This window comes from Monodon monoceros, unplaced genomic scaffold (genome assembly GCF_005190385.1).
Source record: "Monodon monoceros isolate NGI ecotype Baffin Bay Population unplaced genomic scaffold, NGI_Narwhal_1 Super_Scaffold_21, whole genome shotgun sequence".
Lineage (NCBI taxonomy): Eukaryota > Metazoa > Chordata > Mammalia > Artiodactyla > Monodontidae > Monodon > Monodon monoceros.
Window position 1 is genome coordinate 72501761 of NW_021703778.1, and position 27816 is coordinate 72529576.

General features: G+C 53.9%; 1 protein-coding gene across 7 annotated transcripts in view; it reads right to left on the reverse strand.

The window, feature by feature from the left end:
- The window catches only part of TLE3 (TLE family member 3, transcriptional corepressor), a 49097-nt gene that overhangs the window by 15117 nt on the left and 6164 nt on the right, over positions 1–27816 (reverse strand). For 4 of the 7 annotated variants that reach the window (XM_029236968.1, XM_029236971.1, XM_029236972.1 and 1 more), the window contains exons 5-8: positions 12189–12251; positions 10547–10621; positions 2689–2893; positions 880–896 (exon numbers count right to left, since the gene is read on the reverse strand). In XM_029236968.1, the coding sequence (XP_029092801.1) occupies positions 880–896; positions 2689–2893; positions 10547–10621; positions 12189–12251 (360 nt within the window). The remainder of the gene's footprint in view (positions 1–879; positions 897–2688; positions 2894–10546; positions 10622–12188; positions 12252–27816) is intronic. The other 3 variants (XM_029236973.1, XM_029236974.1, XM_029236969.1) reach the window with 2 other exon arrangements.

The following is a 27816-nucleotide window of genomic DNA, read 5'->3' on the forward strand; positions in this document are numbered from 1 at the left end:
CAAATGACCTGGATTTCTGAGCACACAGGCCAAGTCGAGAGGGGACGTGAGCACTGCTGCTAATGGGAGGTTTAAAGTCAGCCCGGGTAGAGGGCTGGGAAGGGGAGGTGGGTCGGGATGGAGGAGCTGCCCAAGGAAGCTGCTGTCTAGATGGCTAGTTAACTGCCTGACCTTCCAAGTCCCACTTAACACGAGGTAATAACCAAAGCCATCCTAACAGATTAGATGGCCCCAGATACAAGGACGGCGATGAGGAATAAAACAGCTGTGTTAATCGCTGGAGGATTTTTTTTATCCAGACTCCACTGTGCTTATTCAGAAGCTTATTCACTTGAAACAGAACCTGTGAGCCTCAGTGTGATCAGAAAGATTTACAACAAATCTCAGAGCTGACAGACACGCAGGCAGCCTGCCCTTAATGCTCGCTTGCTAGCACTTTCTCAAACCGAGTTAAAGCCTAGAACAGGGAGAAACCTCAGGTGTTGGGAGGAAATGAGGAGGATACAGGATCATACAGGGGTCAGCCAATATGGGGGGCAGGGAGGCACTCGGCCCCAAACAAGGGGGGGACACCAGGGTCCCGAGCTCTGGGTTCAGCCCTGTGACTCCACAACCCCCTTGGAGGGCCCAGGGCTGGCTGGCTGACCTCTCCAGTAATCACCTCTCATACAAAAGGCGGTTGGTTAAAGCTCACTTAGCCCAGCTCTTCATTTAACAAATGATGGCCCTGAAGCCTGGAGAGATGAAGGCTTCCCCAAGTGCAGGTCACTCAACAGGGGACAACACCCTCCTCCTAGGAGCCCACACAGGGTTAGGGCTGACCCTCCCCCAGCACCCAAACACCCCCCCCCCCACAGGTTCCAGAGTACTGGCACTTACCGTGCTGGATTCTCTCTCTTTGGGGACAGAAGGCCAGGACAGGAGGAGGGTCAGGTCCCCCAAGACAAAGAAACAAAAAAGAAAGCAAGGTCAGTATCATCCGGTTGGCTTTTATGCTTTGCTAGTTCACGGGTTTTAAAACGGGCAGCGGCCTGGCTCTCTGAGTCACCGCGGGTCAGCCAAGGTAGGGCCATTAGGTGACGTCTCTCAGTTTGGAAATTAACCGCCCCAATTCCAATGCTTCACTCGGCCACCAGGCCCCGGTGGGGCAGCAGGGGGGGATCTGTGGCCTAGCTCTCCCTGACATGCGGAGAAGGGCACCAAGATTACTGGTCAGCAGTTTTTAAAGCCGTAAACTTGGGAAGGATCGTGCTACGCAAAATAGCCATAGGATCTGGGAGTTGAGAACATTATTGTTATTTTTTATTTTTTTAAAGGAATTATCGGAGTGGTATTTTGGTGGTGGTCGTGGTGGTGTTGTTTTGCAGTATGCGGGCCTCTCACTGCTGTGGCCTCTCCCGTTGCGGAGCACAGGCTCCGGACGCGCAGGCTCAGCGGCCATGGCTCACGGGCCCAGCCGCTCCGCGGCATGTGGGATCTTCCCGGACCGGGGCTCGAACCCGCGTCCCCTGCGTCGGCAGGTGGACTCTCAGCCACTGCGCCGCCAGGGAAGCCCGGTGTTGTTTTTAATTAATGCTCCTCTGTTTCTTTACCAGATGCCCCAGCAAGCGGAGGCCTCTGATTATTTGCCCAGCCAAGCACTAGCTCCCTGATCCTCCTGTCTGTCGTGGGGAGGCCCTCTTCCTCTGCCAGGAGGACCATCCTATTGCAGGGGCAAAAAAACTTAGTCTCTGGTTCCCACGACCTGCTACTACCGCCCCACGGCCCCGGCCCAGGCAGGATGGTAACACTCCAAGCCCCCTGTGCCCAGGGCCGGCTCATAACGCATTGGCCATGTGCCCCAGTAAGTATCTAAGGGCAAATCAAACCATCGTGTGGTGCACTTTAAACAGGATAGTATGTGTCGATTATATCTCAATAAAGCTATAAAAATATATCTAAGAGCAGACCACACAAGGTGGCAATCTTTGCAAAGGGTCTGCTAGGAAGCCAGGCCCTCTCCTTTCCCGATCAAACTAGGCCCCCTCCCAAGGCCCTTCTCGGCACAGCTTCAGGGGTCTTTGCAGGACAGGCTGGGTTAAGGGTAGAGGACGTTCTCATTCCCAGTCTTCCCAATCATCTCCCTGCAGCAGTGTCACCACCACCTCTACTTAAAGACAGTCCCCTAATGAGTCTTTACTTGAGCGCCAACTGGGTATCTTTTTTAAAGAATGTGGTCTCTGTCCTCCGAGGACTAACGATCCTGGTGAGGATAAAACACTTTCCAGGGTAGGAAACAGAAGAACGGTAACAAAGGGCTCCGTCTTGGGACCCCCAACTCTTGAACTCTTATGGGAATTTGAGAAGAGACACTCAGCTTGGCCAGGAGGGCATCCTGCAGGGGTGGGACTGGAGCTGGCCCTTGGAGGGTGGACAGGGTGTGGCTAGGAAGATGGGAAGGTATTCCAGGAAGAAAGGACAAGATGTCTTCCAGGGCAAAGAAGAGCAGGTACACATCAGGGATTGGGGGGTGGCCTGGGGGATGGGGCTCCGGTTTCCGTGTACCAGGAACTTAATAGATGGCTCCAAGCCTTTTGCTAACTCCTGGTCCTAGACTGACAGCATTTGCTGTGTCTGTTCACAGAGGGGCCTCCAAAACCTCTGCCCCCAGCCCTGCACTCTGCCCTCCATCCCCGCCCTGGGCCGCACCTCTGTGGTCCAGTTCATGGTGGTTCTTCTCGTCCTTCACCGACAGGTGGGCCTGGCTGCCCAGGGCACCAAGCGCCAGCAGCCCTGAGCTGCTCCCCGTCACCGGGGGGATCCCTGGAGGCTGGAGGCCTGACGGATGGGGTGGCAGCTGCACCGGGGGGCCGTGCGTGGCGTGGGAGAGGTGCTGCGCCTGGAGCTGCTGTTGCTGCAATGAAGTTGGTGGTGAGTGCGGCTGAGCGGGGAGGGCCGGGTAGGCCTGGGCCAGCCCTCTTGCTTCTCCAGGAACTGCCAGGGGACATGTCCCCCAAACCTCTGCCCCCAGCTCAGGCCACACATGCAGTCATGCTGGAGGAAGTCTGGTAATGGACCGCAATTGAGACACAAGATTTATGATGGCAAACGCTCCATCTCTTCTCCAACCCCAGTCTCAGGACAGAACTTCTCAATGCATGTTTCCAAGCCCAAGATAAATACAGCATGCGTTAAAAAGCCAGTCGTCGGGGCTCCCTCTCCGTTGAGGGCGATCCACTTTTAAGCTCCCAGCGGCCACAGTTTTGCTCATGCTTACATGCCTGCAAACGTCAGCAGCCAGCGCTTCCCACCCTGAGCCCGTACCCTGGGGAAGACTCCCTAATTCCGAGGAACTCCACGCCTGTCTTACAAAGCGGGGGCAGGACACAGCAGAGGAGTCCCGGGATCAAGAGGAGTTTGGGGCCAGTGGAATAAGAGCCGACGTCACCGGACATCAGAGTGGAGAACAGGGTAACAGGAGGAGTGGGGGCTTTGGAATCAAGACAGACCAGGATTCAAATCCTGGCACTTACTAGCTGGGTGACCTCAGGCAGGTTACTCACTAAGTGATCTCACAACAATAGCTAAACGTTTCCCAGAGGCCTTTCCAAGGCTCCCTCCCCTTCCAAAATCTAGTCGTGCATTAAGTCACTTATTATCAATAGCAAGCGTAACAATCCCTAATTAAGGATTCTGCTCAGCACTAGCCTCAGAGTCTTCTTTTCCCCCTTCCCCTTGTGCTCCCCCAGCAGCCAAGACAAAGCGCCCTTTATCATTCCCAAGATTGCGTCAAGAACCACGGGCACTGTGGCGCACGCTACGCCACGGCTGAATATTTCATAGGGACTGAAGTATTTCTTAGGAATGGCTGGGCCCTTGGGTACACATACATCTTTCTTCTCAACGAGCACAACAGGAGGGAACAGAAATTTACTGAATGCCTCAATCAATGCCTGGGCCCTTTCCAAATATTTTCTCTGACCTTCCAACTACCTGGCAGAAGGGTTCTGCCCATTTTACAGATGGCAAACTGGCACTTAGGGGCTGGAGTAGGCAGCCGGTAACTAGCCAAGTCTCACCACTAGTGTGGTATCTGGACTCAAATCTGTCAACCACCGACGTCAGCCAAAGAATGTTCCTAAAGAGACCCTCCTCCTCAAAGCAAGAAGAGTTGGTGGGGGTGGCGAAGAGCTAAGACGTGACGAGCTCGCCTGTCAGTGTGAACTGTGGCTCTCAGGCCACTGAAGAACAGACAACAAAACACAATGCAGGCCCACAGCTCTGGACAGACGTGAGGCTCCGAGAGGCAATGAGTGTGTGTGAGGTCAGGGATTAAGAGCCCCACTCTTCCCCAACTAAGCCGCCAACTGCCAACCTGGTGCACCCCCAAATTAATGGCACCCCCAGTCACACCACACTCCTGGCCCCAGAGAGTTCATTTCTCAGTTTGGGGAGAAAGGCTGGGACCCACGGCCATTGCTCCAGACCTAGGACATCTCTTGGTGGGCAGCTGACGGAAGCTGCCGGTGGGCACTGGTCCAGGTTGCAGCCTGACCCCAGATCTGCCTCGAGACGCCAGAGCAGAAACGAAGCCGAAGGGCCCCCTGGAAGCCCTCCCCATCATCCGGGTCAGAAGAGGTTCCTCCTTTCTGACAGTTATGACAGCTCAGACTCTGGAGCCAGACAGACTAAGGAAGATGTCCCGCTCCATCTTTTATCAGTTGTAAGACCTTAGACAACAGTGGACCTCTCTCAGCCTCAGTTTCCACATCTGCAAAGTGGGGATCAGAATGCAGCCCGTCTCTTCAGGTTGTACAAGGATCACGTGCGTTACTACATGTGAAGGCAAAGTAGGTGTTCAACAAACATTAGCAAAAACTATGAGTGGACCACAAATAGAACTGCATCTTTCATCTCTGATCTTGGCAACTCGTGGGCTCCAGGAAGAAAAGACCTTGTTTTATCCATCCCAGCACCTCGGGTGGGGCCTGGCATGTTTGCCCAATACACATCTGCTGGGTGAATAAATGAAAATGTTGGAAAAGGGTTTACACAGAGAGGCTGGGAAGTAAGTCAGCAGAGTGGCTCTGTCCAAAAGCCATCCACCTGCCCAGATCCAAGCCTCCTCTTGGTTGGGAAGAGGGGCATCAGTGGCGCATCCTGCTTCCCAAAACATGAACCAGTGAACCAGCATCAGAAACTTGGAACAAAGGCTGTAGTTGCAGTGGCTGTTTGGAAGACAGTGGCTTTCAAAGCTGCTGAGCTTCCCAGACGGACAAGTTGGTTTTCAGCCGTGGCCCGTCAAGCAGGAGTGTCTCTTCTTTGCAACAGAGGAAAGGCAGCTTCCATGTACTTCTCATCTTCAAATACAAGAGCACCCCCTGCACAGCCAGAAACTCCCCTGAGATCTGCTCTGGGTGGCTGGAAGGCATAGCCGGGAGTGGCCCCAGCAGGCTCTAGGAAGCAGGGACAGAGAGCCGACCTCCTCCCAGGCTCCTCCCCTGGGGCGAGGACAGATGCCAGGGCTTGTCGGGCCAAGGGTCTGCTAACAACAGTCCTGGTTGTGATAAAGAGTGAGATAAAGTCTTGGCCGCAGCGGGGCAGGGGGAGCCGGCTGGCAGTGATCCACCTGTCTCTCCGTCCCCGTGTCGCAGGCAGGGTACAGCCATCCTCAGGCTGCATTTCTATCCCTGTGACGTATCTGTGACTTCAGAGGGTGATGTGCAGAAACCCAGTGACATCCGAGTGGGAGGGTGACAGCGTTTTCAACTGGAGACAAATGGGATCAAGTCCACCGTCCGAGGAGGAAACTGGGCTCACCACTCTGCAGCAGCCTGTCCCTGTCCACCATTCCCTCCAAGACCAGGATTTCTCCGTCCACCATAGGAAAGGAAGTCAACAACCCACCCCACAACTCCAAAAGAGGGGTGAGGCGTCTGGAAGCAAGCCCCATCGTGAGCACACCCTCCTCCCACCTTTAACATTTCATGCTGAACAGCAAAACATGGCAAAACACATGTCCCATGGGGCAGATGTGTGTCCCTGTCCTCACGTGTGCCAAATGCCCAGTTCCCGGGCTCCGAAGGTATGGCCACTCACGTGGGAGGCTGTCAGGGAGGCCCGCACTGGCCGAGTCTGTGTAACTGGATTGTGCACATCACGCTTCACGCCTCTGCAACCTGATTTAATGCTTCGCTTCTCAGGTTCATGATTTGGGTTAAACCTAGTGAAGTTGTCTAAGCATTTCCAGGGCTGAGACCCACCAAGGACACCCAGACAGAGTCCTAGCTGCACAAGATGCAGACGCCCTGCCCTCCCAGGAGAGGGAGGGCAGCCCCGGCCTCTACTTCCTGCCCACGGAGGTGGCCCCCCAGCTCCGGGCTGAATTGTGCCTTCATGCTCTGAAGTTTGGAGAGAAGTTTGAGAGCTCACAACAACCCCGTTATCCCCATTTCAGAGACGGGAACAGGCTCAGGGGGAGGTGAAGGAACTCTGCTAAGCCAAAGTAACCAGAGCCAGGACGCAAACCCAGCATGACTTCTCTCTGCCACGGCCCCCTGGCTGAGAGAAACAGATGCGTTCATTCTAAGGCAGCACACTCGCTGCACCCTCCTTCTCCCAGTCAACTGAACCCAGCTCGTCAGCATCCTAGAGGGAATGCGAGAACCTCAGGACTGGCTTCAAAATACCCAGTGTAGTTTGTAACAAGCTAAAACCTCCCCCTTCCTCACCCCGCTCACCCAATTTAAAAAAAAAATAAGTAAGCACCAACAAGGACCTACTGTACAGCACAGGGAACTCTGCTCAATATTCTGTAATAACCTAAATGGGAAAAGAATTTGAAAGAGAATGGATACATGTATATGTACAACTGAATCACTTTGCTGTATGCCTGAAATTAACACAACGTTGTTAATCAACTATACTCCAATATAAAATAAAAAATGAAAAAAAAAAAGCAATCAAGCCAACACTTGTATCTTCCACTAATAATCTCCAAGGGAATGCAGGCCAAATTGTCAGTGGGGCCAGTGAGGTACATGCCCCTCCACCTGCCAGGTTCAGTGACCTTGGACTAGCACGGAGCAAACCAAAACACGAGTTCTGAAGATGGTGGGTAACTTCGGCTCACAGGGTCTTTAATATGCTTGGGGGGGCCTTGTGCAAGCTGCTGACCAAGAGACAATATTTCACCCCTCACGCTCAGGAATCTTTTGACCCTCCAACGATGCCCCAATAACTTGGATCCAAGAAAAAAGGGTGTGTAACAGGTCTGCAGTTAACTGGGTCCTGGCAGGTCCTGGCGAACAGACACACACCTTCAGGCCTGCCTTCCCCAGACGGTCACTTGAGTTCCCAGTGGCCCTGTGTGTGGTGGGCGGACTGGGCCAGCGAGCCTGGGCTTCCGTCAGCCCCTCTGTCCTCTGTCCCCTCTCCCCTCACACCAAGCTGACGCTGGATTCTGGCCTCTCTCACCTGGACGGGAGGCCCTGGAAATACTCTAATTCATGTGATAAACACACACCACTAGCTGCAGGTATGCCCACGCCATATGTGTCTACCTGACCTCTCATCTCTCTCTGAAATGAGCCAAGAGGTGAACCCAGAATCCTTCCACCCCACGCCCGGGAGAGCCCCAGGTGACTGACTGAAAAGGGCACGTCAAAGGAAACTTGCCCAGCCCTTTTCCATCTTTTCACAAATGGGGAAAACAGGCCAGAGGAATGAAGTGACTTGCCCAAAGCCCCCGCTAACTCCCAGACCAGGGGGCTGGGCTACTTCTCCCCCAAGAGGGGCAAATCGGACAGTACCATGTGGGTAGCCACAAGGCTTCTGGGTCCTTCCCTTCACCGCCCTTTCCTGCTGGGGCAGGACTCCTGCCCTTTGGCCATCAGCCCTCCCGGCCCCCTGCCACCCTCCTCCCATCGCTCTCCCGAGTCAGCCCGGCCGCAAGCCCGCTGTCCCTCTCCTTCCTCCTTCACAGGATGCCCCGGCTCGGCGAGCCATCCTCAGCCGTCCGTAATTCCTGCCTTGTGAGGCTCTGTCAGGCGCAGTGATTAGATGGCTGCCTTCTTAATGACAGGGAGACGGCCGCATTCACTCAGAGCCGGAGAAGCAATTACCTCGAAAATGGGGGTCACGGGCCCCACTCGTTGGCTTTAATTGAATTCCAGTATCTGCCTCTAGCTGCCTTGGCCTAACGTGTAGCTTCCTAGATACTGCTTGAAGGAAGTGGAGCTAATCCAAGCAGCGCTTCTTCCCCCAATTCCACTCTTCTCTTAGAACTTAAAAAAAAAAAAAATTTTCATAAGAGGATTTTAATTCCAAAGGTTGGGGGGGAGACAGTGGGGGAGAAGGGACTCCACTGCGGCCACGGAGGGATGGGAAGGCTGGGCCTGGAAAGCGGATAGGGAAGAGGATCTGAGAGAGGAGAAGTATCAGAGAACGCACTTCCCACCCCGAGCCCTCATCTGCCAGTCTCAGCAAAGCCTCCACGCTGTGAACTGGCCACTGAGGAGGACACAGGCGCCACACCGGGGCTGGACTGGACGGGAGGTAGGGGGGGGAAGAGCCCTAAGCCGAAAGCCAGCCCAGGGCCTCTGGCCTGGCGTTGCTCCTGGACCGTGTGTGACCATCTGCGAATCACTCCCGTCTCTGTAAAGGAAGGGCATCGGCTGGATCAGTGGTTCTCTACCACGGGCCATTTCATGCACTGCCCCTGCCCCCTGCCGGGACATCTGGCAATGTCTGGAGACGTCTTGGGGTGTCACAACTGTGCGTGGGAGGGTGCCACTGGCATCCAGTGGGTGGAGGCCAGGGCTGCTGCCGAACACCCTACTGCACATCCTCACAAAGCATGTGGCCTCAAAGTTCACGAGTCTTGAGGCTGAAGAACCCTGGGCTAATAAGATGGTTTCCAAGGAGACTTCGAACTTTACCATATTATGACTTCCCCGCTGGGGGCTCTGCCTCCCAAGCTCACTGGCTAAAAGCAGTGACCAGCCACTCCCGTTCCCCTTTCCGGCCTCCTCTCTGCTCCTCCCCGCTCAACACTGTCAGGATTCAGGCGAGGCTAATGCTCCCGCCCTGGCCACCCCCCAGCAGCTCTCAGCAGCTGCCAGGGGACTCAGACCGGAAGGACAGAACCCAGTGCCCGTCACGGGGTCCCAATGCTGTGTCGGAGGACCGGTACCCACCAGCATCACTCTGTCACTCCAAAAGCCCACCCTCCCGGCGTTCCTGGCCCAAAGAGATGAGCTGGTCCACCCCTTCCTGTAACAGACGCAGAAACTAAGGCCCGAGGAAGAGATGGGACTGCCTGAGGTCACCTGGGGAAGAGGCTTAACTAGAACACAGGTCTCCAGGTTTCTGCCCCAGAATGAAGAGCCCAGAGTCATCATTCATCCCATCAAGCAGAACATTCTAGGCCTTCAGTTCCACCTTGAAATAATGACCGTACTTAAGAACAAGAGGAGGAATGAGGACCAATCAGAGGGCTAGAGGGACCTCAGCCAACCAGTCCACTGCTTCCCAAGCCTGCCTACCCTTCCGAATGATCTAGAAAACTTCAAAAACACAGATTTCCGGGTCCACCCCAAACCTATGGAAAAGAACTCTGGGGTGAGTGCCCTAGAATGTATTGCTCAGAAGCTCCGTTGGGGACCTGGACTCAGCCATCTGTGGATGGGAAGCAGTTATCTCACCCACCCTGTTCATTTTAGGGACCAAAGGTGGACGGGTGCACCCTGAGGCTAAGAGCCTTGCCCAAAGTCCCCTTAAAAACCTGTTTCTCCTCAGATGCTTGTCTTAAATATCCTTTAGCAGCCTCATACCAGAGCAGCAAGCAGGAGGAAGATGCTGTGTGAATCCCACAAATGCACTGAAGATGTAAGCCAGGTAGGAGCACTAAAGGGGAAAGATCGGGCTTCCTCCTTTCACTGAGGGGCCAGACCAGAAGTGGGCCTCACGAAGCACTCTGCATTATCTTTTCCTGTTCCCGGGTGAGACGGGACTTCTAGAACATCAGGGAGACCTAGCCAGGGGCCCTGGCTGGACCTGACACGGGCCCAGGATGAAGACTCCGCCAGGCAGCTCAGCGCACGGGACAGCAAGGCCCAGCCCCAAATGCCACAGCACGTTTCACATCACGGTACAGCAGAGACAGTTCTGATCCCAGGTGGCCAAAGAAGGGTAGACCTTTGCCAGTGAGGGGACAGGCCCCTGGGGAGGTGGGAGAAACCAGGTTGGCCTCCAAGGTGATCCCAGAGTCCACCCCCCGCTCAATGTTGGAGATACCGAAAGCCGGGAAAGGATGGGGCTGAAGAATTTCGAGGTGGATCGGGTCGTGTCGGGCACCGCTTTAACTTGGGGAGTGAGAGGCAACCGGGGAGCCACAGGGGGAGATCTCTAGGCGGGTCCAAGCCCACGAGATGCTGGGAGAGGCCGGAGCCCTGGGGCTGCCATTCTTTGAGGCCAGCTAAGGTCAGGGTCCATCTCTGGTTACGGTAAGTGAGAGGAATAAAAGGGCTATACACACGGTGAGAGGCAGATTGGGGAGTCCACGTACCCCGATGATGGCGTTCAGCTCCGTCATGGTGACCTGCTTGGCTCGCTCCACCGCCTGCGCCACCTGCTGCTGGTGCTGGAGGGAGCGGGTGTGGGTTAGAGGCGGCCGCCTTCCCCAACCGACCACGGAGGCACGGGGGTAGGGGACAGGTGGTGACACAGGAGGCAGAGGAGGTCCACTGACCAAAGCAGGACACAGGGAGGACGGGGGACCCTTTAAACCCTTCTCAACGCGTGCCTATTACTTCTGTAATCCACACTTCCCGGAGTTTCAAGTTAAAATATAAAAGAGCCCAAAGAGGGGCTATTTGTCGGACCGTCTCCCTCCGCCACGCAGACAAAAAAAAACTTCCTTCCAGGCATAAATTCCCAAACTAACACCCAGGCTGGGTATTAGAAGATGCTACTGAATGATTATTCATTTCCTAAATGTGGTGACAACAATGCAGTCCCGTAGGAGGGTGTCCTATTAGGAGAGGCAGCTGGAGCAGTGAGTGCTGTGAGCTGTCAGGATGTTTGCAACTCACACCCAGAGGGTTCGGAGGAAAAGTAGGTGCGTCTGCAGATACCCTGTATCTATCGCAACACTAAACGACAACAACAACAACAACACGGCACAACGCTACAGGCTGGGAATTGGGTGATAATGTGTCGATGGAGGTTCATCAGTTACTCTGGTGTGGGATGTTGATGGCGGGGAAGGCTAGGGGACGTCTCTGTACCTTGCACTCAGTTTTGCTGTGAACCTCAAACTATAAAGAATAGAGTCTATTTAAAAAAAAACATTTTTTTTTTTTTAGTGCATTCATTCCCTTCAGCCTTGAGGTGAAACCTGCTTCATAGGCAGCTGTCTCCCCTAATGGGTTGCAAGCTCCTAGGACATCACTATATCCTGTTTTTACATGCATTCAATCATGTATGGGTCACTACTGCGACTCAAGAGACCCAGGAATCCCGGAGGGAGCGAGGGTGGTCTAAGCCACTGACGGAGGCCTGGAGGGCAGGCCTGCCCCAGGCTGGAGTGAGCTCTGCTGGATGGAAAGGGGCCCCTCTCGGGCAGCCCACCCATCTGCCCTGCACCACGGGGCCTCCTTGGAGATGCTTTTCTCCTACTGCCCACTGGTCCAGCCCTGCCTCAGGCGGGAGTCTCTTGCAAAAGTGTGCTTAGAAGACGATGTGACTGACTTGGTCATGCCTCCGATGAGGACACTCTGTCCTGGGGGCCGGGGTCCCCTTTGGGTAGTAGTTCTCCTTGCAGGGTCTGGCCCTCGGTGCTAACTGGCCAGGCTTCCTTGCTCTTAGATGTCTCCAGGTGTGGAAGCTGGGGCACGCGGAAGCAGAGGCTGGGAATGCTGGTTGGGATGGGGTAGGGCCGGCGGTGGGGGGAGGCACAGCGGTACCCACTGCCCACTGTTAGCCCCTCCACAGGCCAGGACCCTCCTCTCGGGGCTCAGGCAAGGGCAGAGAACAGGTTCCACTGAAGGAGCAAGTGGCCCCTCTGATGTGCCAGAGGAGCTTCTGTAAAGCCCCAGGCTGTCAACTTCAGTCCACGTGAACAGACAGGGGCTGGGGCTCCGGTGAGACCTAGGCAGCCACTGGGCTGCCCTGCAAGAAACGGAGGGCACAGTAAAAGAAGGGCTTACCTCTTGTGACAGGAAAGGCATGATCTGTGCTAAAATCGTGTTCAGTCTCTTCGCAATCTCTGTCTGCAAAGGAAAAGAGACTGCGTGAGGCTCAGGCCAATAAATCAAGTCGTCAAAATGTCAGATGGTGGAAGGACAAGCTCCCCCCCAAACCGCAGACCCCCGACGGGCTCCATCCTTCCACCCTCGGTGGGCCTCCTGCCAGGAGGCCTCGCTAAATCCACAGCGTGAAGCAATCTCTTCCAACTCCCTCCAACCGGGCTGCCTACATTTCGGGGAGCTCCAATTTCCTATCAGAGGTGGTCTCTGTGTTTGGTTCAGAGTATCCAGTTCGCCTCCTCTGGATGGAAGCCCTAATCAAAACAACGCAAAACTAAACAAGAACAACCTCCACACCGCCCACTGCGGTGAAACCCATCACAAACAAGAGTGAAATGCAGTGTGGTGAGAAGGAATTGCTATGCCGTGTGGCCCCAAGGGCAACAGCAAGCCAGGCTCTCAGGCTCCCAGACAAATCAGGAGGTGATGGAAGACGCCCGGCTGCATGTGCCAAAGTGTTCCCTGGGGCCAGCCTCACACCCGGTGATATGTGTCTTAAAGGGTCTCCCTCGCCCTCCACTTTCCACTGCTGCCTGTCTCCCACCAGACCGATCCCTCACCCTTATATGTGCTGCCCAGCCTGAAATCCCACCGTTGACGCTTCCTTTTGGGGCGCATAAAGCACTGCCTTCTCTAACATGATGCTCGGGATGTAACTGATTGGATCCCTAGCCCTTCATCTAAGTTGACCACAGAAACAATTCTCTGTCCCACCGCTAACCCTCCAGAAAAGATCACATTCAGAAAAACATCAACTGATTTTGCCACCCGTGTTCCATGTGAAACCATCTCAGATGAAGAATGGTTTAGAAAAAAAAGAAAAAAACAGTGGGGCTAAATGGTTCACTGAATCCAGACAGGAAGGCCGAGGACCAGACAGACAAGTCTCAGAATTGCTTCTCTTTTCTCCTTCTGAATCCCAAGGCCACCAGGACTGAGGTCCCAGAGCTGGCTTCAAGGCTCTCATCAGCACATAGCTATCTTTCAGAGACAAAACCATGACAACAGCCTTTAAAAATCCGTGATCATCCGCATGTCAAATGACTCTGGATGAGAAATCCTCGCGCACTTAAAATAAAAGCAATGTCGTCTGAAGGCTTACGAACAGACCCTGGCCCTCAGGAGAATTCCTGGGGCCAGCACCCCCTCCTCCCCCCAGCCCCCAGCCACTCATGAGTGATGAGGATGCCCCTGGCTTGTGAAGAGACAGGCCACGGACCAGGAATCTGTTGGGCTTTTGTGGTCCAACGTCCTGGGGCTGCTGGCGGCGGTGCAGGCTCCAACTCAGACCGCCTGTCCAGGGCATCAGGGGCTCCTGGGTGGGGATCAGAGATCACCGCTCTCTCCTGGAACACTCTAGATTCTCAGGAATAGGGCCAGTCTTGCCCACTGTGGGCATCTGGGGTAAAACAAGCCTTTGGTGTGAAAGACTGTCCCCCGTATCCTAGACCAACTGAGTGCCAATAACGGTCCCCACATTTCTAAACTTGCAGGGTGGAGAGGGTATATCATCCTCGCTAAGCCCCATGGGACTCACAGCCACATTTGCACATTCAGGGTATATTCCAGCAAGGGCACTGTATAACGGTTTGTCATACAAACTGGGTTTGTCAGCAACAATGCTATTGACATTTGGGGCCAGATAATTCTTTGTTGCACGGGGCTGTTCTGGGCATTGTAGTGTTTTTAGCAGCATCCCTGGCCTCCGCCCACTGGATGCCCGTCATTCATACTGTAAGGAACCTGGGACGATTACTAATTATTGTATAAATTATTAATCTAGGTAAGTGGGAAGAGTTCTACTCCAAAACAAGGTCCTTTCTCACTTATGTTCATTTTTCTTCCCCCAAACTGACTGACAGTGGGCAAGAGGGATAAAATATAAGAGTCAGGGTTGTACACGTCGGGAGTTCTAGAAACAATCAAATCAGTCCAAACCCGTAAGAGCAACATAATCACTCAACTGTCACGTGTTTATGTGCCAAATAAGAACAGAAAGTTTTATTTACAACAAAAAGCAAAGAGAAATAAACAAAATAAACCATCCTCACTGCTAGGGAGCTCATCGGTCCAAGGCTTCTCACCTCAAATGACTGGCATAGCAGAGCCTGGTACATAGTAGGTGCTCAGTAAATGTTGAGCCAAAAGAATCTCGCTGGCCTCCGCACATTTATTTTTCGAGACTTCAGATTGCAGTGGCCCCTGGCCGGGGATCTGGGCCTGCCCCACTGTGGGGGGCATCTGGGGGAGGGGCAGTGGCAGACGGGGCGCTGACCTACAACCAGGAGCACAAGTCCTTCATCGACAGGGTGAGGCAGTGGTCAAGCCGGACCAGCCACAAGCCGCCCGCTGGGCTCTGCCTGCTGCCCCCGCTACAGCCAGGGAGGCAGGCGCAGGCTCGGAACCTTCCCCATCACTCTGGCCTGCTCAGCAACTACAGCTCTCACCGTTTTTGGGGTGGGTGGTTATAAAGGAGTCCCAGCTGTTGCTTACTTCCTCTAGCAAACAGGTCAAGTGTCAAGATCTTGGGAGGTAAAGGAACAAAATGAAAAGTAGCTGACCTTCCCTCTCCCCGCATCTTTTAGCAAATGTGCGGCCACAGGCTGCCCCCAGGTGGGATCTTTCCCCTGCACGGCCTGGTCCAGGGCCCAGCATCCTCCGGTTATGAGGAAAAATCTGCCGGGATTTCACGTAGCTCTGCCTGGTTCAAGACCGGTTCAAGCCTGGCATCCAGGCTACTAGGTGACCACGGCTGGGTCGCTCAGAAGCCCTGTGGGGGGCTCAGACCGAGTCCCCTCTCATCTCACCTTTCCACCCACAGGGAGCAGTTCTTGCCTCCCAACCCCACACATCAACCAAGGACCAGCAGAACAGATATGCAATATTCCGGAGGCCTGGGCTATCAGCCTTCAGGCTCTCTTCTGGGGCCCAGACTTAATGAAAAGCGGCCTCCCCGAGTGACAGGAAGGACTCTGGCCTGCCACGAGTTAGGACTGTACAGTGTTGGGGGAGGGCAGAGGAAAGGGGGTGGTGTCACACTTGGTCCCTGTCCTCGTGTCTGGGTTTTTTTTTCTGGGAGGAAGCGGGGGTGGAGAAAGCATGCGATCCCATCCTTCCCAGCTGGGACCGTCCCCTGCCGGGGAGCAGCTCTCCCCTCCTGGTCTCCCCACCACGTGCGAGCAGGAATTGAGCCTCGGTTTCCTCTACATAGACCATCCAACCCTGAGAACGGGCTCAGCGCACGCTGGTGCGTCCAAGAACGAACAGGAAAACTGTTCCCTAAACGATTTTTCTTTTCATGTTTATTTTTTTGAGGGTGGTGACGGCAGGAGTGGAAGCTCCCGCAAATAGAAAGTTGACCGGACAGAACCACTCTTAACAACAACGATAATAATAATGGCTAACATCCGCCGACCCAGCTGCTCCAAGCATTTTGCATGTGTGAGCTCACAAGAACCCTACAGGGAAGGCACTCCTTATAAATCTCCAGTTTTCAGATGGGGAAACTGACGCTTGGCAATTAAGCAACGTCACTAACCGACTTCCTACCAAGAAGCCAAATTTTGACATTTTGAGGGAGCTCAGAGAAGTATTTTTCAAAGAAAAACTACTGTCAGGGTTAATAATTGACAGCATTTCCGATTAGGGCAGCTGTTAAAACAGCATTTGATCCAACTCAAACAAGCTCTAAACATCACTTCCAAGAAAGGAAAGAAAAAAAGAATCAAGACGTGTGACTTTAACAATCACAAATCGGAACTAGATCCTACGTTGGAAAGCTCCTTTTGGCCTTCGGGGCACCCTGTTATCAATAAGGCAGCTAGGGCTCACGGGGTGGACCTTCATCCTTCCTCCATCCTGGTCCCAAAAGGCCACTGCCTTTGAGTCAGAGCCTCGGAGGAGAACCTGGGAGGCGGCGGGTGCCAGGCTGGGGGAGGACGGCTTCCTTTGGAAAAAGGTGTTTGGGGAGCCTGGTGCTGCCTTTGAAAGTTTCTTTTCAAGTGTGGTTCAAAGAAGGCAGCTTTGCTGGTGGAAAAACATCGTTCCTCAGAAGGAACTAAGCTACTCGACGCAGACAGAGCAGCCGCTCAGAGAGAGAAGCGTGCACAGAGATCCTGCGAAATCCGGAATCTGTGCTCTCAACTAGGCGCAGGAGGTACACCTGCCCTGTGTCCCCGTCCAGACTGTTAGGCAATAAATGACGGAACACAAGATGCGGGGTGGGGGGGGGGGGGGGCGAGTGTAGTTTCCCAAAGAGCAGTCTGCTCCACGCGCCTTAGTGACTCCCATTCACGCGATCATCTCATCAGAGCAGAACCTCTAACCATCCTGGGGTAAACGGAGGGCACCAGAGCTCTCTCAAAGTACACTGCTCCAGCCACACCCTCGCATTCACATTCGCTGCTGTTTCCATCCGTTGGGCCTTCGACCCAGGACACTGAATGAAGGGAGATGGAATCTGCCCTTGGTCCACACCCTGAGCAACCTCTTGCTCCTGACCGGCAGCACCCAGCCAGGCTACGGCTTTTTTTTTTTTTTTAATTTAACTGCCTGCTCAAGTCACAGCTGACAGCCACTTCCAGAAGACCGTCTCTCCAGTATTTGAACTGCCAGGTCATCTGGACCGATCAGCTCTTGAAAATGCACACTTCATTCTAACCTCAGCCCAATAAAAACAAGGAGAGGGAGGAACCTGGCCGCTTTAAAGAGCACGTTCTGACCCCGGAGCCACACAGAAATGACCTGGCGTTGCCTCCCAGCTCGGCCTCCAATCTAGCTGCATGGCTTTGGGCAAATCCCTTCCCTCCTCTGGGCTTCAGTTCTGTTGTCTGCAAAACAGAGGGATGGACTGAATAAATTATAAGATCCAGGAGCCATCTTTCAGAGTCTGAGAACGCTAAACATTCCTGAGTTGCTCTGTGACACATCGATTCCTCCAGAAAGCTCAGTAAAACAGAGCAGAACGTGAGTTCAGAGGATGAGCAGAGAAGAGGCAAGCCGACTCGAGACACGGATGGATGCCGGGTAGCGGGCTAGGCTGGGGCTGGCTGGGCTTGGTCCCCAGGACCAGTCTTCACGGCACAAACCGTTCGAATGTGTCCATCAGCCATACTGCACACAACAGTGACAGCGCAGACAAGAGCAGTGATGTCCTATCTGTAAGTGCCAAGCACCTCCTGTCCGGGTTCTTGCCGTGATTCACAAGGAGCTGAAGACAGTCAGGCAAGGGCTCTTCAAGGTGTCTCACTTAGTGGGAAGTAACAGCAATTAGGCAGCGAAAGGGCGGCTCCTAGGTTCCCGGTTTCACTTCTAAAACAAGAATTTCTTCACGGGACAACCAGCGTCGTGGGAAGAACAGAGTGCTGTGATTCTGGAGCCCCGTTTGTGGACGTGTGCGAGAAAAATGAGCTGACGAAAAGATACCTATGTGAGACGTGAGTTACACCCCAAGTCACGTGAAAATGGTGCTTCCCCCCCCCCCCCGCCCCAGCTCTGCGTCTGACAGGCCATGTGACCTCTGGACTGGCGACTCCTCTTGAAGCATGTGTGTCTGGGGTGGACACTTGGTCTGCTCTGGGGTTCTTGAATTTGGATGGGGTTTTACCTGGCTCTCTGACTCAAGTCCTGGGGTGTTCCAAGTGAGTCTGCCTGTCTTGAATTAACATCACAGGGGCACAGGGAGAGGCCGGGGGCCATGCAGAAGCAGGAAGCTGTGGCAGCCAGGTGCCACAGTCACCCCACAATCAAATACTGGGAGATTCCAGAACAATGCATCTGAGCCATTTTGCCTTAAAGTATCCCACTGCATTTCCTAGGCAATTCTAAACTGATAGGCCCTCAATTATTGGACTACGAGATGAAATTCCTTGCCAAGCAGTTTCTCCTCAGACCAAGCTCAGAGAGCTCGGAAACAAAGCAAGTGGATGTCTTATCACCAGAGAGAAGGAAGTCCAGGGACAGGGAGGTGTGAGGCCTCCTGCGAAAGCCAGTGCCGGGTTCCCAGGCCCTGCTCCATCCCCGCCAGGCACTGGCTCTAGGGGAGAGCGGCTCCACGTGACTTTAAGAAGCGGGGAGTAAATGACCCACTTAGCAGCCCTGGAGATAACGAGCCCTGCTCCTGCAGGGGCTGCGGAGGTTCGCATCACAGATCACTCAGTGATAGGTGGGCCTCCTTAAAGGCCCTTTTAGCATTGACATATTGATCAAATTATATATAACTACAACGCCATTAAATATTTATGCTTCCGAGGAAGCCTGCTGAATTCTTTATGCAGGGAGCGCTCGGAACAAAAAAAGGCCCAGCCCTGGTGCGACCCTGAGGATCCGTCTCCCGGAGGAAGGAAGGGGACGCTGGCTGGGGCCAGCCTGTGACAGTGGTCCCCGTGCCCTTCACAGAGAGTAAAGATGGCAGAGAGGATTTAACACACTTGCCTTTACCCAGCGAGGACAGACGAAAAGCAAGGGAGTATGGGGGCCCCGAGTTGTGACATGACCTTCCCACGTGCTCCCCTGAAAGGAATCCCGCCTTCCTTTTCTGTGCCCACCAGAAATCTTGGACATGTTCTGCCAAGAGTCTAGGGAGTAAGGGAATTGGGAATGGTGACGCTGAGTGAGGAAGCGAGGGAGTGGCGTGGGTGGGAGAACAGAGGAAGCATCTAGGCCACTGACCCTGGAAGAGTTGGCAACGCAAAGTCTGGAGACCTGCATTTCCGCCCCAGGTGTGTCTTGCGCTAGGACCTCAGCTTCCATTGCATGAAGGAGGCAGACTTGGGTCCAAGTTAATAATCAGAGCTCTCAAAAACAAATTAGGTGCTGTGTGCAAGTGAGTACCCCGTCCTGGGGAGCATTCAATGGCAACCCTACAGGGACACGGGCGGGCGTGGATACCACTCTATGGGAGGGACTTGGAAAGGTGACAGCCAAGTCCCTCCCTGGCTCTAAGACTCGAGATTTTCATTTCTCAGACTCTCAGTTTCCGTCCACTGGGCTTCCTGTTAACAAGATCCAATAATCTTTAAATATTTGTTCACTTTAATTTCTTGGCTCCCAAACACATTAAACTCTGCTTGCCTCCCACCCTCACTCCAGGGAATGGCCCTCAAAGAGCCTGCTTGTGTAGATGGAACAGGGAAAGCCTTTTCAGATTACAGCTTCTCCCAACACTGCCCATTCATCCCAGGCGCAGCAGACCCCACCAACCCCCCACCCCTCCCTCCCTCCCCTCAGATAACCCCCTGGCCCCCTCCCCCACCTTCCCAGACTCCACAGGCCAACTCCCGCCAGGAGGGAAAATTCTCAATTCATCCCTGTGGCGTTGCCATGGCAACCCCCAGCCACCTAATCCCCCTTGGAACATTATGCAAATCTCCCTTTGCCCCTCAACAGGCTGTAAAAGTCACATTACCCTTGCAGAGGCGGCTCGTTAAATTTTGGGAGTCTCCCTGTAAGGTCAGCGCTGTGACTTTTTAAGGACAGGGGCTCTCTGGGAAACCTGGGTGGTGGGAAGGGGAAAATGAGGTGCCGGGGAAGGAGCAGAAAACAGTCCCCTTTTACCCACCCCATCACTGAGTTCACAACTCAAGAGCGTGGCCCTTCCTTAGATTAAAAGGGTCAGAGGGGCCTCTCTTCCCCAGACAAGGATGGCAGGAATGGTGGCATTTCATAGGCCATAAAAATCAAGATCAGTTATTTAGAAACTTGCTTAAACGATCGGCTCCCTCTCAGACTGGCCCCCTCCCAAACCACCAGCACATTCAACATCTCATTTCACAGATGGAGAAAAGGAGGCCCAGAGAGGGCCCAGCTGCCCCAGGTCACACAGCAAGACAATGGCTCTGGAGCCAGAATTCCTCCCCCTAATCAAGGGTTCTAAACCAGGGCAGATTTTACTCCCCCAGGGACACTGGCAGTGTCTGGAGACATTTTTGGGTGTCACAACTGAAGTGGTGCTACTGGAAATTAGGAGGTAAAGGCGAGGGATGCTGTTCAATATCCCAGGAAGCCCAGGACAGCCCCACCACAGAGAATTATCTGGCCCCCAAATGCCAACGGTGCCCAGGTTGAGAAACCCCAGTCTACACGTCGCTGACACTCATGTTTCACTGAATTCTTAAAAAGCTTTGTCTGAGGACTTCCCAACACTGGAATCAAAGCCTTGATGTACAGATGGGTCTGAGGGTGGGCCAGCGTGGAGACCACAGAAGACCACACCTTGATGTGGCCTCTTGGTAAAGATCATTGGTCCAAATGAAACAAGCCGAGTTACCAGTTCTGAACCCGCCCCTGATCCACAGTGAGACCGCAATCGGGTCACTTAACCTCTTGAAACGTCAGTGTTCCTACTGTTAGGCGGGGCTCCTGGTGTCCACATTGTAGGGCTGGCATGTGGAGCCAACAAGTCACAAAGGAGAAAGGGCTCTGGGAAGTGTCACGACATGTGCAACACCAAGGAGCTGGTCCTCGCTCTCTCAGGCCTTGGCAACTTTGGGGACTGTCCTGTTGTGAGAATCCCCTGTTGAGGTCTCCCCACACACAAGGGAGGTACTGTGCTAAGTTAGCATGCATCACTTCACATTATCCTCAATACACGCTCTATAACTGCACAGTCCAATACATGAAGCCACCGGCCATGTGTGGCGAGCTAACGTTAATTAAAGTTCAATTTGAAACTCAGTTCCTCGGTCACAGTAGCCACATTCCAAGGCTCAACAGCCGCACGTGGCTGGTGGCTACCGTACTGGACAATGAGGTAGACACTTCCACGAATGCAGAAAGTTCTATCAGGCAGTACCACTCTAACAGGTAGGCATTCTCACCATTCCCATTACAAATTCAAGTTCGCAGAGAGAAATGGCCTGTCCCAAGTCACACAGCCAGTAGATCCTAATCTAGGACTCAAAACTAAGTTTGTATGACTTCCAACCAAGCCTGTCTCCTAGCCACCAGGACAGGCCATCTCCCAGCTCCAGGTGCTCTGAACCTAACTTCCCAGGATGCCCCTTCGAGAAACAACTGACTTCTGATAGACCAACTCTGATTCCACTGGCACCTTCATGAAAAAGGGTTTATCAAAGACCCACCACCTGGAGGCCTGGGAAATGCCCAATGTTCCTACAGCACCAGAGGGGGATTAAGACAGGGCCCTAGTCAGGGGGATAGCGAGGGAGAGCCAGGTGGAGATCCCTTGAGAAGTGGGGTGAGAACCAGGTAAGAGATTAGAGAGAAACCGGAAAAGGCTAAGAGAGAAGACCATCCACGCACACACCCCACCACCGCCACCTTCGGGAGTTCCTGCAGGCTAGGCTCCCCGGTGCCACACACAGAGCGCCAGGTGACACAGAGACCAGCGTCAAGCCAACAGTGGGAGAACTGTGGCAGGGGGAGGGCAGCTCTTTGGGGGGCTCTAATGCTTCTCCTCGTTTCGGGCTGGCTTCATGGGGATACCGATTCTCTGGGATAAAGCGTGAGGTCCTAGGAGATGGGGCCATCAACCTCAACTCCTCCGGAGTCTTGCCCGAGGACTTCTGCTCTTAGGCAAAGCAAGATGAGCACTGGACTGCAGCACTCTCCACGGGTAAGGCATCTCTGAGGAAGGGCCCCCTTCTCAGAGCAAGGGTTTAAGGAGAGGCTAAAGCACCCACTGACTGATCAGCCCTGGCCCGCGCCCTACCTCCACCTGCCCGATCTCATGGGTACTCTCTTCCCACCAGGCTATTTAGCCCCTCATTCCAGACCATTTGGTATCACCGGCAGCTTCTCCCAGGCCCATGAGTCTGCCCGACCTCTTAAGGGGCAGGAAGTCTGATAGTCCCTGTACCCCGCTTGCACCTCAGCTGGAGGATTGCCTCCCATCCCTTGCCCCCCAGACACACTAAACTGCCCCGCTCCGCCCTAGCAGATATCACCACTGGTTCACAAAGCACATGCCTGCCAGGATGCTCAGTTTCAGACCAGGAGCAGGACGGACCCGTTGAGGGCTCTCCCCTGAGAAGTGTTTGGGGACTGGGTAGAGTCCCTTTGTCACAAAGTCCTCACCTACTGGCTGGTTGGTGTAGGAGTCTAAAACAGAAACCTCCCCAGCCAACCAGGCAGGAAGAGTCCCCTGCCCTGCCCCCAGGTTGCAGGACTGGTGGAAAGAACTCTTTCCGCCTTTGAGGGAAGATGTAGCCTCCCAGTACAAGCGAAAGAAAAAGTTCTCATTCGGAATTAAGGGGAAAAAAAAAAGTCGGAAGAGCGGTGAACAATGGTTATCAAGGATTTAAAAGGGCAATGAGATAAGGCCCCAACACTTGGAACTCCAGGCCCAAATAGATAGCTAAGGAATGACAAGCATTGTTTACTAATTTACCTCCAAGCCATTAACCCTCGCTTCCTGCTACTCAGGTGCTCCGGTATTCCAAATTCAGCACGCTTTCCCTGGCTCTTCCCCATTCCTTACCCCCCCCATCTCTGCCTTATCATCCTTCCCCAGCTATCTCGCTCCTCAGGCCCCCCCCTCCTTCCCCTCTCACACCTCAACTGTCCTGTCCTGTGAGACGGGGGGGGGGGATGATGATGATGGTTAAGCCTATCAAAGACACGTTATAATACAGGTTTATGACACATATTTCTTCCTACCAGCACGACAACCACAGGCCTCTCTCGGAAACCTGAGAAAGCCTGCTATCCTTCCCAGAAGGTCCGTGACGCTATACAGGGTCAGGAAGACCACCAAACTGGAACATACAGTCCCGGAGTCCCCCACAAAATGCACACCGTGCACCCGGTACGGGCTCAGGGGCCTCCGTGAATGCAGAATGGTCTCGTCCCTCAGGGCGGTCAGAGCCTCCACACCACACCGCTCTCCTCCCCTCCCAAACCCAGCCCCAGTTTAAGAACACAGCCCTGCGGGCTTCCCTGGTGGTGCAGTGGTTGAGAGTCCGCGTGCCGATGCAGGGGACACGGGTTCGTGCCCCGGTCCGGGAGGATCACACATGCCACGGAGCGGCTAGGCCCGTGAGCCATGGCCGCTGAGCCTGCACGTCCGGAGCCTGTGCTCCGCAACGGGAGAGGCCACAACAGTGAGAGGCCCGCGTACCGCAAAAAAAAAATAAAATAAAGAAAAGAACACAGCCCTGTGGCACCCTGAAGTATACAGGTCATCTTCACACGCCAGGCCTTTCGTGCCAGGCTCTGATGCTTTCCTCCTGGTGTGTGTGTGTCCTGGACCCAAATGCCTGTGAGTTTAGGTTTCTAAGATGAAAATGTCTAATCTGCTCTGCAAACAATCAAGTGCTACAGAAATACGAAAGGCTGTATTATTATAATCTACAGTATTTGGTAGATCAAATTTTCACTGTATCCTTGATGAAGGCTTTCCCTTGGGATTATCTGGAGATGGCGGCAGCTGCCCCAGCACCCCGCCTGTGTCACTCACGTGGCGGGTGAATGAAACGGGGCGCCTCTGAGAGGACAGGGCAATGGGCACAGCCAGACTCAACCCTAAAGGGGCTCCCCTGGAATCGCAGCCCCACTCCTGGGAACTTGGTTCTTCCTTCACCCTTCAAAGGACGCAATTGGTCAGGGGAAGTTCTGGTGATAGCAAGCGAAGGGAGCCTCTTCCTAAAAGGTTGTTGAACCTTCAAAGTCGTGACATCACTGGGGTGAAGGGGAGGGAGGTCTTTGTTCTCAGGCAGAATCTTCAGGGCTGAGTAAATGGGTCCCCTGGCTCATCCCAAGCTGGGATGAACCTCCCCTGAAGAAGGCAAGTCCCTGACCTCCCCAACCTCACGATTTCCGGAGGGGCCTCTGCAGAAGAACGGCCTCCTGGAATCTGATTTGGGGGACTTCGAGGTCCCTGATCTGACTCCCCAAAGGCTGACCCCTCCCCCGTCAGATGGCCTCTGCCTGCACATCCATGGTGACAAGGTGACAGTTTGGAAGCCTGCTCGCTCCACCCACATGCTCACCAGTGCAACAGCCCTAGCAAACAAAAGAACTCAACATCACTGCTGGGGAGAACTGCAACGCCCCCACTATCTCCTCCAGAAGACCCTCGGAGGCGGCACCAAACCTTACTTCTGTGGCAGCAGGAAATTCCCCCCCCTTCCCTAAGTTTCCCCTTAGCCTCAACCTGAGAAGGAACATTTCTTTTGAAAGGCAAGAGAAAAGCAAAAGCCAAGGGAGAAAAGCAAAGAGAGAAGGGGAGAGAAAGCATCTCGGCTGTGATGTTGAAAACAAGATATTGTCCCTTTAAGCATATAAAAACAAGGCCCTTGAGGGCGCAGTTCTCACTCTGGTGCACAATTACGGGTGCTTTCAGCTGTCTAGCACTACTTCAAGTGCTCTCTTAAACCAGACTGTCAATGGCATGTTGAAAGCTATTTTGCCGGCTGCTATCATTAATAGCAAAGTGAAGAGCTGGGCTGATGAGAATTAAATATGGGGGAGGGGGTGGGTCATAACCAGTCATTACAGAATTACCAATATGAGCAAGAAGACAATGCCACTTCGGGGAGTAAAGTTCAAACCAGCAGATGACGGTGGGGAAGCAGGCCACAGACTGCAGCAAGCGGCCCCCCGGCCCGGCCCGGCAGATGGACTTGGGCCAGCCCTGGAGAGCCATCTGGGGACCGAAGGGCCACAGAGCGGCGAGTGTGAGAGCAGAGAGGCCTTGGAGATCACTTTGCTGCAACATGTCACCACCTCACCTCCTGCTGAAGTGGAGTCCCCCCTCCCCGCCCCATTCCCAAGACTTGTGGACTTGTGGCTTCCGGGACACACCTGGCTGCCTTTCCAAGCACTGCTGCTGCCACCCCGGGAGGAGCCTCCACTGGCGGCTCCTGCCTAACGAATGCGGCCCTCCCTTTAAGACGAGGCTCAAGTAACAGTCCTTCGGTGTAGTCTTCTCTGACCCGACTCCCCTTTCCCAGAAAGGATGAGCCCTTCTGTCCCGGGGGCTCCTCCGTTAGTACTTACTTCACTGCATTGCAATGACTAAATATAGATGCCCGACTCCCCCGTGGAGGGAAGGGTGTCTGTGGAACAAGCCCCAGACCACACCCGGGACACCCCAGGCCCCTAATAATCATTTTGGGGATCAGTCCAACCCCCTCATCTGACTGATGGAGAAACTGGATGGTGAGCGGTAGGAAGCAGCAGGAGGAAGCCTGCAGAGCCGGCAGCCAGCCCGCAATGAACAACCCCCATCCTGACTCACACCCTCTGACTGCCCAGTAATTCTGAGCAAAGGAGAAGCAACGTGTTCACTGAGCACCCAATATGTGCTAAGTGCACGTAGGAGTCCTGAGCAGAGGGGCTTGCCCCCCAGCTATGGGGGTGTAGGAGGACCTCCTGCATGCAGATCGCAGCAGGGCACCCCACTGAGGTCTAGCCTGATCACCTTTTTGCCCCTGGCATCCCAGGATTTTGTACAAACGGGATGGAAAAACATTTTCCCCCCACGCAGGAAGGAAAAGGGAATTCATCCCTTGGCTGACTCACTCCTACACCAAAAAAGGAAACAAAGGGCCTCTGACCTAGGCTAGACCCTTCCTGTCCGAGCTGGGGAAGGAGGAAGCCACAGACAGAAAGAAGAGCTCCATGCCCTCCAGGAGCTCCTGGTCCAGCAGGATTCATGGAGAGTCTTCAGTAAGGAGCCAGGTCCCCATCTAGGACCAGTTTCCTTGATCGGAGGGTAAACACAGGGACCATGTGCCCATCTCCCAGGTCATTTCAGTGATCAAATGGGATGAGAAGGAAAAGCGCAAGGAAAGCACACAGACCCTCGCTCTGACAACTCCATCAGCAAGAAGGAAGAGGGGGTCCCGAGAAGGCTGGTGTGAGATGCAGTCTTGGGGGCCTGGGAGGCAGGCTCGTCCTAGGTGGACAGGACAGGTTGAAGGGAACTTGGAGCTTGGTGGACCCCAAACTGGAGCAAGGCAGGCACCCCAGGCCAGCATGACTAGAGGAGAGACTGTTCCGGAGAAAAGCGACAAGGCAAGAAAGTCAGAAGGAAATCAGGGCGTAGAGCGGTTCCCGGATGCCAGCATTCTGACCAAAATAAATGATCCTCAAAGGTTTTTTTCTTAGCTCGACTCAGATGCCACACATATAGGCACTGCCCTAGTATGAAGACCCACGTCCCCTTCAATTTCAGTGTTCCACCTTCTCCTCACCAAGACGGACCTGATTCCTGGGCAGGGTTTTGGTAACCTCACCACCTGCTGGCCCCCTCTGGCCACCGACACCTTCACAGCAGCCACAAAACTTCAAGCTGTTATCCCTAGAGGTCTTCCAGCCCAAGTCCCTTTTTATGTAGGTGTGAGGACCCAGAGAAGGGCAATGACAAATGAAGATATCCCATCTCCATCTTCAGCCATGTTCATGGCCACCCCCATCCTTAGATGAAACCTTACCTGTGACCCTTACCTCCGGGATTGCTAGCTATGCATTGTGTTTATTACTAGGCACACTGAATCATTAGTTGTGCAAATAGCTAGCGGTTCAGAAGAGGACCCTGGGCGGGCAAAGATGATTCATCTGATATGGTTATAGAACCAGAAATGCGGGACCTTGGCGTTGCCAGGTTTGTGGCCTTAGCCTCCTGAGATAACGCGGAAAGAAGCAACAATAATTAAAGACACAGAGTGCTATTAGTTAGTAAATAAGCGCTCTTCATTTCTTGAGTTTTGCTAAGAGACCTGGGGTCAGGAGGAAAAGTGGCAGCGGCAGTTCCTCTGCTAACATGGGGCTGGATACCTCGGCTCCCCTGTCTGGGCCTCAGTCTCATCTGTGACTTGAAAGGTCTACAGGAGATGCCAAAGGGCTCTCCCAGTTAGAACAGAAAGTTAGAAGAAGTGTTGCTCAGTGACAGAAAAGTGGGGGCATGACACTGTCCCCAAATCAAAAGGCCTCTGGTGCTCTTCCAGAACCTTAGCGCTCACCAGCAGGGCGGTGAAAAGACGGCCTGCCCCAGCTTCTCAGGGCATCAGTGCCTCAAACCCAATGCACTACGACTGCTCTGGAGTGCTCGTTTCTACGCTGGTGATTTGTGGCTGACACTGGAGAGCTTCAGCCTCTGCGGGAACAAGATGGGAACTGACGAGCTGGCCAGCCATCATCACCTCCCCGGCCTTGCTGAATCACCCTTGACATCCTGCCTGGAAGTAGAGGCTTGGAGGAGGTGGGTGACCTCTTGAAATCTTGGGCCAGGCCCACGATGCTGTAACCTCTGCTTTGCCACAATTAGGGAGGGAGGGGAGGAGAAACCATTTACTGCTTCTCCGGGATCTGACAGCTTGGAAAAAGAACAGAGAGGGAGACAGAGAAACAGCTAGGAAAGGAGCCAGCCACAGTGAGTTTAACCTCTCGGTAAAATAAAAACGGGCTGGACGCACCTTGTCAACTACCCTCTGTCAATACTCAGGCCCATCTGTAGAACCTGAGGTTCCCAACTAACAGGCATTTCCCACAGAGCCAGCAGACGGCTTCTGAAAAAAATATGTGGGGGTGCTGGTAAGAGGTGTGTGTGTGTGTGTGTGTGTGTGTG